This window comes from Mus caroli, unplaced genomic scaffold (genome assembly GCF_978045245.1).
Source record: "Mus caroli unplaced genomic scaffold, Mus_caroli_1 scaffold_16, whole genome shotgun sequence".
In the NCBI taxonomy this organism is placed as follows: Eukaryota; Metazoa; Chordata; class Mammalia; order Rodentia; family Muridae; genus Mus; species Mus caroli.
This window is the reverse complement of record NW_028227271.1, coordinates 91,555,064-91,567,166: the sequence shown is the minus strand read 5'-3', so window position 1 is coordinate 91,567,166 and position 12,103 is coordinate 91,555,064. Positions and strand designations below refer to the sequence as shown.

Sequence of the window (12,103 nt, the reverse complement as noted above, 5' to 3'; positions counted from 1 at the left end):
GAGAGTTTATATCTAGCCTCTTCTGCTTACACATTTTAGTGAATTAACTTTATATTTGCAGTCTGGATTTTAGCACAAAAACATAGCTAAGGGCAGGGAAGTGTTCCCTTTAAAACAGTCTGCTCTCAGCTTCTAGGCTCTCTGCTGTGACTGGGTTTAGCTTGCCTTTTTGCTTTTTATAGAGATGTGTAATTTTCTCTGAATATTAATGCAGCCTTGCTTTTGACACCCGCTTCCTTTCATCTAGGAGCTGTTTACTTGGAGGGGAGCCTAGAGGAAGCCAAACAGTTATTTGGACGCTTACTCTTTAATGATCCGGTATTTATGTTCAGCCGTCTTCTTTTCCTTGCCTATGTATCAGTGCAGAAGTTTGTTTCTTGGAAAGACTGTGGGAAAAACTAAGTGCCAGCCTCCCGTAGGTGGTGGATGTCAGGTCCGTCGGCATCAGCTCCATCAGCTCTTGCGGACACGAGTGTTCTGGGACTTTTTTTTTCCCAGAATGTTTTTTTAAATGATCATTTAATTATTCCTAGATTAAATGTGCATTACAAATACAATAGGAGTTGTTATGTTCTGTAGATTTTCAATGTTAATTATGATCTTACACTTTTAAGTATGTGAGTACCTGCCCCCTGCAGGCTGAGTTAACAATATTAGTCTGTTGCTGATTTGTTTTATTTTGTTGTGTTTGTAAATTATGTAAACTAGAGGAAAATGTTTATTTTAGACAGGAGTTTCTGATGGACCTGTGAATAAATAATCTAGAACTTTTGTTTTCTAAAGCAAATTATAGGGTTGTTTGTTTGTTTGTTTGTTTTTTAAGATTCTACGATGGTTTGCGTTACTAACGTTTTAAGCCATTAATATTGCTAGAGATACCCTTCTCCTCCTGCATATGCTAGAGCGTCCTAAATGCTTTCTGTACCAAAACAAGTCAGTGTAGTATTAAAGTGAAAGGCAGCTCTGTATTTTACACTGAAATGGCATCACAATTGAATGAAGTAGCCCTTGAGGAGTGAAGAACACAGGGTGCCAGTGTTGTGAGCCAGGTGAAGCCCTCGCCTTACACGCTACTGGTGTTAGGACTGCATTACTCTGTGTGGTTAAAAGTCAAGACTTTTAAACACGTGCCCTCCATGGTCTGTCCGGGAGTTGTTCAGTTTGTTTTTCCAGAGGTGGGATGGCTTTTATGTTTATCTGCTTGTAATAGAAGAATTATCTGTGGCCCCCCGGGCCCCCATCCTGCCCTACATCACAAACAACTGTGCATCTTGATTTGTGTCTGTAGCAGATGGTGTGTATTTTAGGACTTTTTTCTCGAATTTTAAAATATCCTCATTCCAGCTTTTATCCTCTGTCGGCAGCTCAAGCAGCCTTCTCCTGCCTTCCTAAGTGTTCCCCTCACCTCTGCTGTCGCTGCTCCTTTGTCCCGACTTAACCTGCACCCTCTCCTGGGCTCCTCCCAACAGCTCTCTCCTGTGTTCTTAATCGGATCTGCTTGTGTGCAGACTTTTTTTTCCCTTTAAACTTCTCTGTCCCATTTGTCTACTTAGTGAGCTTATCTTACACTCCCAGTGAGCACCCAGTGTGGTGCTGGCCTGCCCAGCGCTGAGTACTTAGTAAAGGGCGGGATGAAGAAGTGTCTGAGCGGAGAAGCCAGGCCCAAGCATCATCATCTTACAAATGGAACGGCTGGAGTTCGGCATCCATTTTCGTGTCTCTTGTAAAACTGAGTAAGGCTCAGTTGTACATAACTCTCTGCCTCAGAATTTCCATGTGTACAAGCTGGAGCCCTTTAACTTGACTGACATTTCCAAATTGGCTTGAATCTACGAGCTATTGAATGGCTGAAACATTGGCAAACTCTGTGTGTGTGTGTGTGTGTGTGTGTGTTGAAAATGTAATAAGCTGAACACAAAGGGGAAAGACAGAGACAAGTAATGCAGGTTGATGGACTCTATAACTTAGGGTGTCTGTGTTAGTGAGGAGACAGGCAGGCGGCCTTTGCGGCCGAGGCTGGGGCTGAATATTGAGAGTGTTGGTTAGCTGCTCCGTGTGCAACCAAATTAAGAGAAGGCTTAGTTTGAAACTGGGTTTAGCAGCCCAGCGTCCCGATGGTTGCTGTCTAGGGGCTGGGGCAGAGCGAGGCAGCTGAGAGAGCAATGTAGTCGGGATGGCAGAAGGACTCACAGAGAGGGTCCTCTGACTCCTCGCCTGTGGGTGCGTGGGAAGGAGGCCTTGTTTCCTGTTAGCGTCCCTGTTGGCCGTGTCTGTGTTCTCAGCCCAGCCCTTTCTCCTGACTTCTTTCTAAGAACTCTCTGCGTTCAGTTTGTATAAGCCTCCAGGCCTGTCCCGGTGCGTTTGCCTGTGTGGAGAGAGCTTCAGTCTGGTTGCCCCTGGCCCTGGCAACAGCGGAGAGGCATTACGTCACTCTCTCTCTTTTCTCTTCTCATTGTACATCGGTCCCCAGCATCTCTGACCCAGGCCTTTCTCTGGCATTCGAGAAATTGGAAAAGGTGTCTCTTCAAATTGCTTCTGAGCAGCCTGGTATGGGTCTTCCATAGACTTGCTATTTTAACAGGTTTAGTATTGGCCCCATCACCTTTAGTCTCGAACATACTTTGCTTTTATTTTTATCCTTAAATCACAAACCTCAAGCTCTTTTCTGCCCTAAGCTGCCCCCTCCCCCATATTCGTTCAGTTTTAAATTTTCATCACTTGACTGGGTGACTCTGGGTTTGCTTCCCTTGCAGCTGCCCTGCATTCTTCGCAAGGTCTCTCATCTCTCTCGCCTGTTAACTGTCCGTCATCATCCCTCAGTGTTGAGTGAGTGACAGGCTTTCCAGTTTTAAGATATTTGGTTTCTAGCCACCAAAGTCTACACAACGTAAGATATAGAAGGTTTGGTGGGGTTTCCTTGCTCTTTTAAACAGGGCCTCACTATGTAGCCCTGGCTCAGCAGGGACTCACTGTGTAGAACAGGGTGCCGTGAACATACAAAGAGCCACCTACCTCCGCTGTCTGCGTGCTGGGGTTAAATTCCCCCGATGATTCTGCCTGTGTCAGTCTCCTTTTTTGTCCACAATGTCTTCATGCCATCCTTAGACATTTTCTTTGCTGCCTCTCACTGATGGACGTTTGGTTCTCACCCTCCGCTGGGGTTTGCTAGATTTTCCGTCTTCTTCAAGTCCTCTTTGGAGGTTTGTCTCAACACCCTGGAAAGAGTGATGCCTCTCCTCTGGGGCCCACTTCCCCCCAGCTTGGTGGTGTAGCCTGACCTCCTCCAGTGAACCTACCTCAAGTACAACCATTTCTGTTCATAAGAGATTTAATCTGTCTGAGAAACGGGCAGATGGGGTGTAGTTTAAGATGATTTCTCACTGTTAAGGGACCTGGTGCAGGTATGTAAGCTGTTTATTTACCTCTGTTATTCCTCATTAGGCCTCTTTGAGGACAGACTTGTATCCTATTTATCTTAGTGACCTAATACATAATATCAATATGCTGTCTTAATGAGTGACCCAGCCAATCTTGAGCATCTTCTAGAGGCTAGCCATAGTCCCAGAATTAATTAATAGTGTTGCTGGGATCCCAGTCTAGATGTAGCACTACATTGGGATAAATAAAAGGAAACAGATGTGGGTGAAATTGTCTGGTTGTAAGGTGGCATAAATTTGCACCAATCTGGGTGGCCGTGGACATCCAAGGAGAAATCACAAGTGCTTTTAAGTGAAAAACATGAAGCAGCAAGAAGGAAGAATTGGAGTGTCACGTGGGTCTTGAGTTCTGGAGACACTGGGAAAGGTTGGAAGAGAAAGCTGACCTATGAGTGCTGCTGCGGCATTGTTGATCATGGTGGTGCGCTCCCTGACCGCACTGGGCATAACGCTCTCAGTGTGCTAACCCACTGCGTGCTGTCAGAGGCCGATTGGAAGGAGGTCCTAGGATTAGCTTCAGTTTATACCTGTGGGAATAGAGGCTGGGGAGAATAAATAAGTTACCAACAGGCACTCAGAATTAAACCTAGCCTCCTCACCAGAGCCTGCACACTCCCTAGCTTAGTGTGTAAAGGGAAGGGATGGTTACTGCCTGAGTGCGTGTGAGGGAAGGATGCCCATAAGGTATTCCCAGTCATGGCCTAGATGAGAGGTCACTGTAGCGGAATAAAAGAATCCAGACAGAAGCAGGGTGAAGGGCGGTAAGGATGGGGCTGCACTCCAGTGGAGACAGGTGGCCAGAGGCAGATGGGAAGCATCCATCCTGTCATGGTGGGGAGAGAACAAGACGTGGAGAGAACACCGGGAGAGTGTGTGTGTGTGTGTGTGTGTGTGTGTGTGTGTGTGTGCGTGCGTGTGTATGCTGACACTCTGGAGAGTAAAGGGGAGAGGTTATTGATTTGGTTAACAGAAGTCCCTTCTTGTGCCTGTAAAGAACGGTTTGATATTTAAACCCTTTCTTTAAATTGTCTGAGAACCTCTTTGCTTTCTTAAGAAGTTGTTCAGGACCATTGAGCTTCTATTTCCTTTATCACCTAATATCACAAATGATCCTAAATTTTCCTATATCCTGCCAAAAACCAAACTTGAGAAAAACATTTCTTTTCAGGTTATTTTTTTGGCTTATTTAAAAGAGCCCAGCACCAAGGGCAGACAGTAGATCCAGGCACGGGTTCCCTAGAGTCTGAACCTGCAGGAAAAACACTTTTCCCCAAGGAAATCGGAATTCTAGCTGCTCCTGGATTTAACTCAGCCATGAGATAATACACCTGAATTTTCCATAAAGTTTATTTGTTATCATATTTCAAGTAAGCATTTATGTGAGCCACATTAAAGCAGGGTCTCAGAGTTGTAAGGGCTTAGGAACGTGATGTGTGTTCCCACTCCCTCTGAAACAGGCTTGTGACAATAAAGTGAAATCAGAGGGCGCACACGGTGGCAGTCACTGCTGCAGATCCCCAGGTCTGGGGTGACAGTGAGTGCAACAGTCATGTAATCCAGTGTATTGGGTTCAGCAAACATGGAATTTAGTTTTAAAAGGCTCTTTTCGGCTGGGCATGGTGGTGCACGCCTTTAATCCCAGCTCTTGGGCGACAGAGGCAGGTGAATTTCTGAGTTTGAGGCTAGCCTGGTCTACAGAGTGAGTTCCAAGACAGCCAGAGCCACACAGAGAAACCCTGTCTCAAAAAATCAAAATAAATAAATTAATTAATTAAAAGGCTCTTTTCCTCCCCCGCTTAATAGGCTAATTACAGTCACTACAGACCGTTTGAGTGGTGAATACAGTTTTAAAAATTTGTTTGCTAGCACTATTGAATTTGCAGTGACTGGAGTCAGCATGTGAAATAGTTCAGTATTTCAAATAATGACATTTTATTTAGTGCTTTGGAGTGTGTTCAATGACTCTCTTTAGCACTAAAGACATCATTCTATTTTCCAGGACCTGCGAGAAGTCTGGCTCAATTATCCTCTCCACCCACTCCAAGTGAGTATGACCGACCGTGTCTGCAGTGAGTCCCGAAACTCCATGGCCACCTTTCCCTTCCCTGACCACCTGTAGTCTCTGACTCTCTTCCCCAGAACTATGACTTTATGGTGCGCGTCAGGGAAATTTCAGAAATAAATAGTAGACTGCGCACGCGCGTGTGCTCAGGTGGCTGGGCAAGCATGGGGATGGTGCTCCTGAGGAGACAACTGCGGCTGTGGAGGAACAGCCCTCCACACAGTGGGTGCCTCACACAGTGCTGGTTCTTGCACGCCACGTGCCTGGCCGTGGACGGAAAGTGGTGTTAGAGGCGATCTTAGGCATAGTTAAGAAAGTAGAACAAATACTAAATAAATATTGCTAAATTTTAACCTAGTTTGGGCTTTAGAAATTGATTCAGATTGTATAATATTTACTGCACAGTAAAGACTTAGTGCTGTATGATAGCTTTTTACTTGGGATTTAGGAATTTAAAAGATCTATACATAGTACGTGCTTTCCCTCGGTTAGCTTTAAAAGTTTTTCTGCTTTAGTTTAAGATATGTATATTTCCCTTAGTCTCACGTTATATGTGAATATGTATTTAACATAAATAGTAGTCCCTAGTGATCAGATGTTCATCGAGGGTTTATGATAGTAAACGGCAGTTCAGCGCTGTAAGAAGATTCTAGTGAAAATACGAGTTACCCAGTACTGTTGAAAATGTTAATCTTAGTTATACTTCTTAAATTTTCTCTTTGCCAGTTGTTAAAGGCTTGTTACATGGAGCACCACCTGTGTAGAGGAATAATGATATCCACCGGAAGTAAATTCAGTTTTAATGAGGCTCATTTGCCAAAACAGTTTGCATAGTATGTTCAAGATGCGCAGTAGTCCAGTCACTCCAAAGTCAGAGGCTCCTAAAGGGCAGCTCCCAGACCGCAGTTCCCATTACCAGTAACTTGTCAGAAAGACCAATTCCCAGTACTGCTCCAGGCAGGCGCGCGCACACACACACACACACACACACACACACACACACACTGACGCGCATGGATATGGCAGCTGTTCTTCAGCTTTCGTCTTCCTTAGAGAGTTAGTCTAATACCAGAGATTTTGAACTATCTATGTACAGAACTTGGCCTTGAAATTTGAATGAAGATTGGAAAATATTGTTTGAGCCTTCTTTAAATATTAGGTTTGTTTGCTATTCTAAGAGATGAGAAAGAGGCTTTCAGGTTTTATTTGGCATTTCCAAAATTTCTGCCCACAGGAGATGGAATTTTATAGAACAGTGTCTAAGAATTGATAATTACTCTTGTATCAAAAACTGTGATTTTTAATTTATTTCTATTTTTTTCTGAAGCTACAAGAGCCAAATACGGATCGGCAACTTATTGAAACTTCCCCAGTTCTACAGAAACTTACGGAGTTTGAAGAAGCGATCGGAGTGATCTTCACTCACGTCCGGCTTCTGGCAAGGGCGTTCACCCTGAGAACCGTGGGCTTTAACCACCTGACCCTGTGAGTGGAAAGTGCTCACACAGCTAGCCCTACCTGACCGTGTAGAGGAGGGGGTTCCAATCCTTCCTGACCTTCAGAGGAACTTAGAGGGCAGACACACTGCAGGGGAATCTCGAGGCGAGACAGCAGCCAGGCGTTGGTGTAGATCAGGGACTGTTGTCTGTCCCAAGCTTTGGGTTCCATTGCTATGCATCTTGATGTCTTAAAGTTTATGAGATCTGAAGGAAGTAAGCCCTTTGTCCACACTGAGACGTGGATTAAGAGTTAAACACTTTGAGGGCCATGTGGTCTGTTTGTCATGATTGTCGTAATACCTTAAAAAAAATGCCATAGATGTAAAAAAAAAATGTGACCGCTTTCTAGTAAAACTTTCAAACAGTCTGCATCTGGATACAGCTTTCTAACTTCTACTTTAGATAAATTTGTTGAGACTATTGAAATTGAAAATCAGAAAAACTTTGCTAGAGACTTAAAGCCCTGGGTTCAGTTCTCAGAGCAGCAAAAAAGGGAAGAAAAAACTGAGAAAAGTAGCAAAACTATAGGTGTGAGTGTGTGGGCGTGGTCATGGTCTATGAAACGTTTGCCCCTTCCCTTGAATGGAAAATCCCCAATTCTCTTTAAACTGTAAGATTAAAGACATAGATTCTGTAAACATTTGAAAATTAAATTCCAGATTTGAATAACATATATATTAAGTTTAGAAAAAAGTTAGGGGCTCTGTTCTTGCAAGTTTATATATTATATATATATATATATATATATATATATATATATATATTTTTTTTTTTACTTTATTTTTCAATTAATAGCACTCTGCTTTTGGCCAGGTGCTGTTCACTGATCCTAATTTAGTAGTCACTTATCCTTAAAGTAGTCCCTTTGGAGCTGGAGAGATGGATTAGTGGTTAAGAATGGTTACTGCTTGAGTTTGGCTAGAGTCGTGTACAAAATAAATCACCTGGATCAGGTGATCTTCTGGTCTCATGTGCACACACCTGTACACAAACACTACACATACCCATGATTAGATAAAAAATTACATTTTTTTAAATTTCATTTTCAGATTTTTCCCAGAGTTGAAGATGTCAGGGTACTGTATTTAGTTTTATGCTTTAAAACAAAATGAACAAATTATATTTTTAGGTTATAATCTTAAAAATTAGGTGTTTTGTTTTTTTGTTTTTTTTTTTTTAAATCCACAAGTAGTTCCTGATATCTTTATTAGTGGTATTTCTTTTTCAGAGGCCACAATCAGAGGATGGAATTTCTGGGCGACTCCATAATGCAGCTGGTGGCCACGGAGTACTTGTTCATTCATTTCCCGGACCATCACGAAGGACACTTGACCGTGAGTGACTCTTGGTGACTGTGATGGTCACTTTTCTTCCCCGGGGGAATACTCTGCGATGTAAGTGGTGTATGTATAGACATACACATAGACAGTGTGCAGTGACTCCTTCACACTGAGTCCAGAGAAACAAGGGAAATGAATGGGCAAAGGGGCAGTGGGGAGCCACGTTGTCTCTGGGGCAGAATTGGAAGGGAAGTGCAGAGGTAAAGTTCGAGTCATCGGCCACCTCACTTGTGCCGTCCAGAGTCAGACTGTATTAGCTTCCTCTTCCTGTGTCCAGTTTTACCGTGAAACCTGTCGGTAGTAAACCTCGGAGGGTGGGAGGAGCCTGTCCACCAGTTCCTGACTTTGAAAGACCTCCGACTAACCCCTCTGTAGCCCCTTGAGAACTGCCTGTTGGGAAAGCTGGGGCTCTGTTAGGTGGACGATGGTTGTGCACCCTGTGTTTTTCAGTGTGACCTTGACTGTGTTGACGCTAAAAGCAATTCTTCCATACTTTTTAAATTGTTGTGTGTGGTTTTCTTTGACTAGAAATGAATCGCAGCTCTGAGCTGTTAGGCACTGGCAGAGACCATGGAGTTCAGGTGGAAATTTTCAGCCGTATTTCTCAACTCAGTCCTCACGGGGTGAGAGAGGACTGAGCTTCTGTCACCTGCCACGTGCTGTGACAAGGGCCAAGAGCACCTCTTTAGTTGTAAATGAGCTGGATGAGTGCCATTAAAAATTAACTGCCCTTAGAGAAAGACAAGGATTTCTTTCTTTGAACTCTTTAGAAAATATGAACCTTTGGGGAGCCAGTGTCTCTCATCTTGCTTAGGAAAGCAGTCCGTTGTGTGTTGAGTCTTCTCAGCTACAGAAGAGACTTTATACATGTCAGAAGTGCCTGGTTTATGTGAGAAGGAGCCAAAGCATACCAGGTAACCTGGGGACTCTGGAAAATACGTGCTTCAACAGGCCCCTCCTCCTGCTCTTCCCGAGTTATCCTCTAGGGTCTTAGGGATGGGGCCTGCTTTCGGATGCTCTTGCCCTAGCAGGCTCCAGTACTGCATGGACACTGTGAGCTGATGAAGCAAACTCAGGGCAGTGCGGCGTGTTCAGGGCCTGGCTTCTTTCCACTATCCCTTCAGAGCTGGCAGTGGGATTGCTTTGGTTTTGTTATTCTGATGTGAGGTTCTGTTTTGTAGAACAGGCTGGGTTCAAACTCACAGCAATCTTCTTGCCTGGGTCTCCAAATGTTTGCACTGTGGGTGCTGCGGAAGTACAGCTTACACAAATGAGTACATCAGCCTTGCTGTCTTAAAATTAGAGCTTTTTATCAAACTGGTAGTATCAAATGAGAAAACTAGGATCCATGTGGAGGTTTTACAAAGCATTGTTACAGAAAGCTCTGAGAGAAATGAATAGTGCCAGCAGCTCTGTTGGCAAGACAGAGATGATGTGTCATAAGCACATATTTCAAAGGCTGTTAAACATTGATGTGCTGCTCCCTCCTTGAATGGCATCTCCATTGGCTTCTGTCACACCGTATTCTGAATGTTCCTATCCCTCTTTTCTTAACTACTGTGTTTCTGCATCCTTAGCATCTTCAGCTTATTCTTTCCAGCTAGTAAATACATCAGCATCTAAGAGGTCACTGCTGGAGCATGTCTCCTGCTGATACATTGTCGCTCAGACAGTCCGCTCCATGTGGGTCAGCAATTTTACCTTCCTGGCAGGAAACTTGCAGCAGATCTCTTCAGACTCACTTCTGTCCTGAGCTCCAGTGCCAGGTGTCAAGAGGGAATACAATATTTTCCCACCTTGGTGTTCTTGAAGTTTCCCCAAGTATTGGTTGCTGACAGTATCAGGCATCCCGTACTGGGTATCAGAGACTAGGAGTTGTCTGTGTCCTTCCTTGGCCTCTCGTCCTCCCAAGTCCTAACAGGGTTACTCCGGTATTTCTGGAGTGTGTCCTTTTGTTACCACCTAATCTCGCTATCACAGAAAGCTGCTGTCCCAGTCCTGATCACCTGGGTTACTGAAGGGAGTTCTTCATAGCAGTCAGGGGGTTATAGGAAGAATGTCACTGACCGGGAGGCCCATTTAGAAGCAGTAGCACTTACAGTTGTGAAGGATGGGAACTTGTGGGTCTGGTCATACAAGGCTCGGGGTAGTAGAGCATCCCTCTGCAAGAGGAGTGCGGTCCTCAGATCTCCCCCGCACTATCTGCTACTCTGAAAAGCTTTCCTTGGTATTTTGAGGGCACTTTTTGTCCTTGGCCTAAGAGATGGACAGTTTAAAGCAGAAATCTTTCAGGAGACCCAGATCTCGGGATGACATGAAGTCATTTTTTTTTCCATCAATTTGTACCCCAATCTAATCCATGCTATGTGTTTGAACCGAGAGTCTTTTCACAAGAGCTCCCCAGTAACTGCACCAACTAGCTGTTTATTCGCCATCTGCTACCATCAAAACCGTCGTCCCTGTTCTCACTTGTCAGACCTTCCCCTTCCTCTGACTTCTGCACCGCAGGTGATCTCATTCTGTGTTGCGACTTTGAAAACATCTGTATGCCATTTCCTGACTTATGCCCAAAGCCAGATCCCCTCCTCACACTCTAGACTCATACGTATGGGATATAGCACTACTCAGATACTTAGGGTGTAAGAACATGCAAAGCTTGAATTACATTTCTAGCAGGCTCCTTTGACCAAGGTGTCTAAAGTTTTCCTTTCCACCCTGAGCCCTGCTTCTCTCTCAGTATCCTTCCTGCCCATAGGGTTATTCCGTTTCTTCAGTTGCCAGAAGCCTTAGGATCATCCTTGGTGCTGTCTCTGTCTCCTGTTACACCTCCCCAACGCTGGCATATGTATCCTGACAACTTTACCTTCGTCATTCATTCTGCGAGCCAGCACCAGCTTCAGGGCCTGTGCTGGTGGCTGACTTACAGCCGTCCTCTCCCATCGGGTCTGGTCCTTGCCTCCTCTCCAGTCTGTCTTTGGTAGAGTATATAGAAGAATTCTGTCTCCAGTGTTGGGAGATTGAACCCCAGGGTTTGTATGTGATAAGCAGGCCCTCTTGACACTGAGCTGCAGCCTCTAAAGGGACCGATCGTTTTGGAAGGCAACCAGGTTCTTTGGGTGAATGATCTTCACAGCCTAGAGTCGTGATTTTTGGTTCCTCTTTGGGAAGTGGCTGGAGAACCAGCATGACCCTTAGTGGTCTTGCCTTCCTGTTCAGCCCTGCGCCCCGCCTGTGCTCTTTCTACTCTGCAGCAGCCTGCTGGGTCCAGATCCTTCTGTCGTTGCCTTTGCACACGCTGTTCTTGTCTGGAGGCTGTTCTGCACCTACTTCTTTATGCTGCCGAGTATCCACTAGCATTCCTTCGCTTGGCAGCTCTGACTGACCCCTCACTCCGCTGACGTCTAAACCCCTCGCTCCTTTCTATTATTGCTAGAATATCCTAGCGTGGTTCCATTTCAGCTTGCCCACCCCCATTAGACTAGAAGTCCTGTAAGAGTGTGCTGTAGTTCTTCTCCAGCCCCACAGTCCCTAGCATATGTTGGGTTCTCAGTACAGACTTGGTAAAGAGGTAGAGTAGGGAGCTACAGAAGGGACTGCCACATCGAGGGCAGAACATGGGCTCTGTAGAGAAACGACCTGCTACTTTCATGTCCAAAAGTGAACGGGAAACTTACTTCGAAATGCTTAAGGATTAAAAAAAAAAAATGAAGTGTGCAGATTATTGGAATTGCATTGGAAGGACAGCAATTGATCCCTTCTTGTAAT

General features: G+C 44.7%; 1 protein-coding gene across 3 annotated transcripts in view; it reads left to right on the top strand.

Moving 5' to 3' along the window:
• Drosha (drosha ribonuclease III) overlaps window positions 1-12,103 on the top strand; it is a 105,171-nt gene that overhangs the window by 78,816 nt on the left and 14,252 nt on the right. For all 3 annotated transcript variants that reach the window (XM_021182954.3, XM_021182952.2, XM_085831385.1), the window contains 4 exons: window positions 248-318; window positions 5,437-5,481; window positions 6,827-6,984; window positions 8,227-8,332. In XM_021182954.3, the coding sequence (XP_021038613.1) occupies window positions 248-318; window positions 5,437-5,481; window positions 6,827-6,984; window positions 8,227-8,332 (380 nt within the window). The remainder of the gene's footprint in view (window positions 1-247; window positions 319-5,436; window positions 5,482-6,826; window positions 6,985-8,226; window positions 8,333-12,103) is intronic.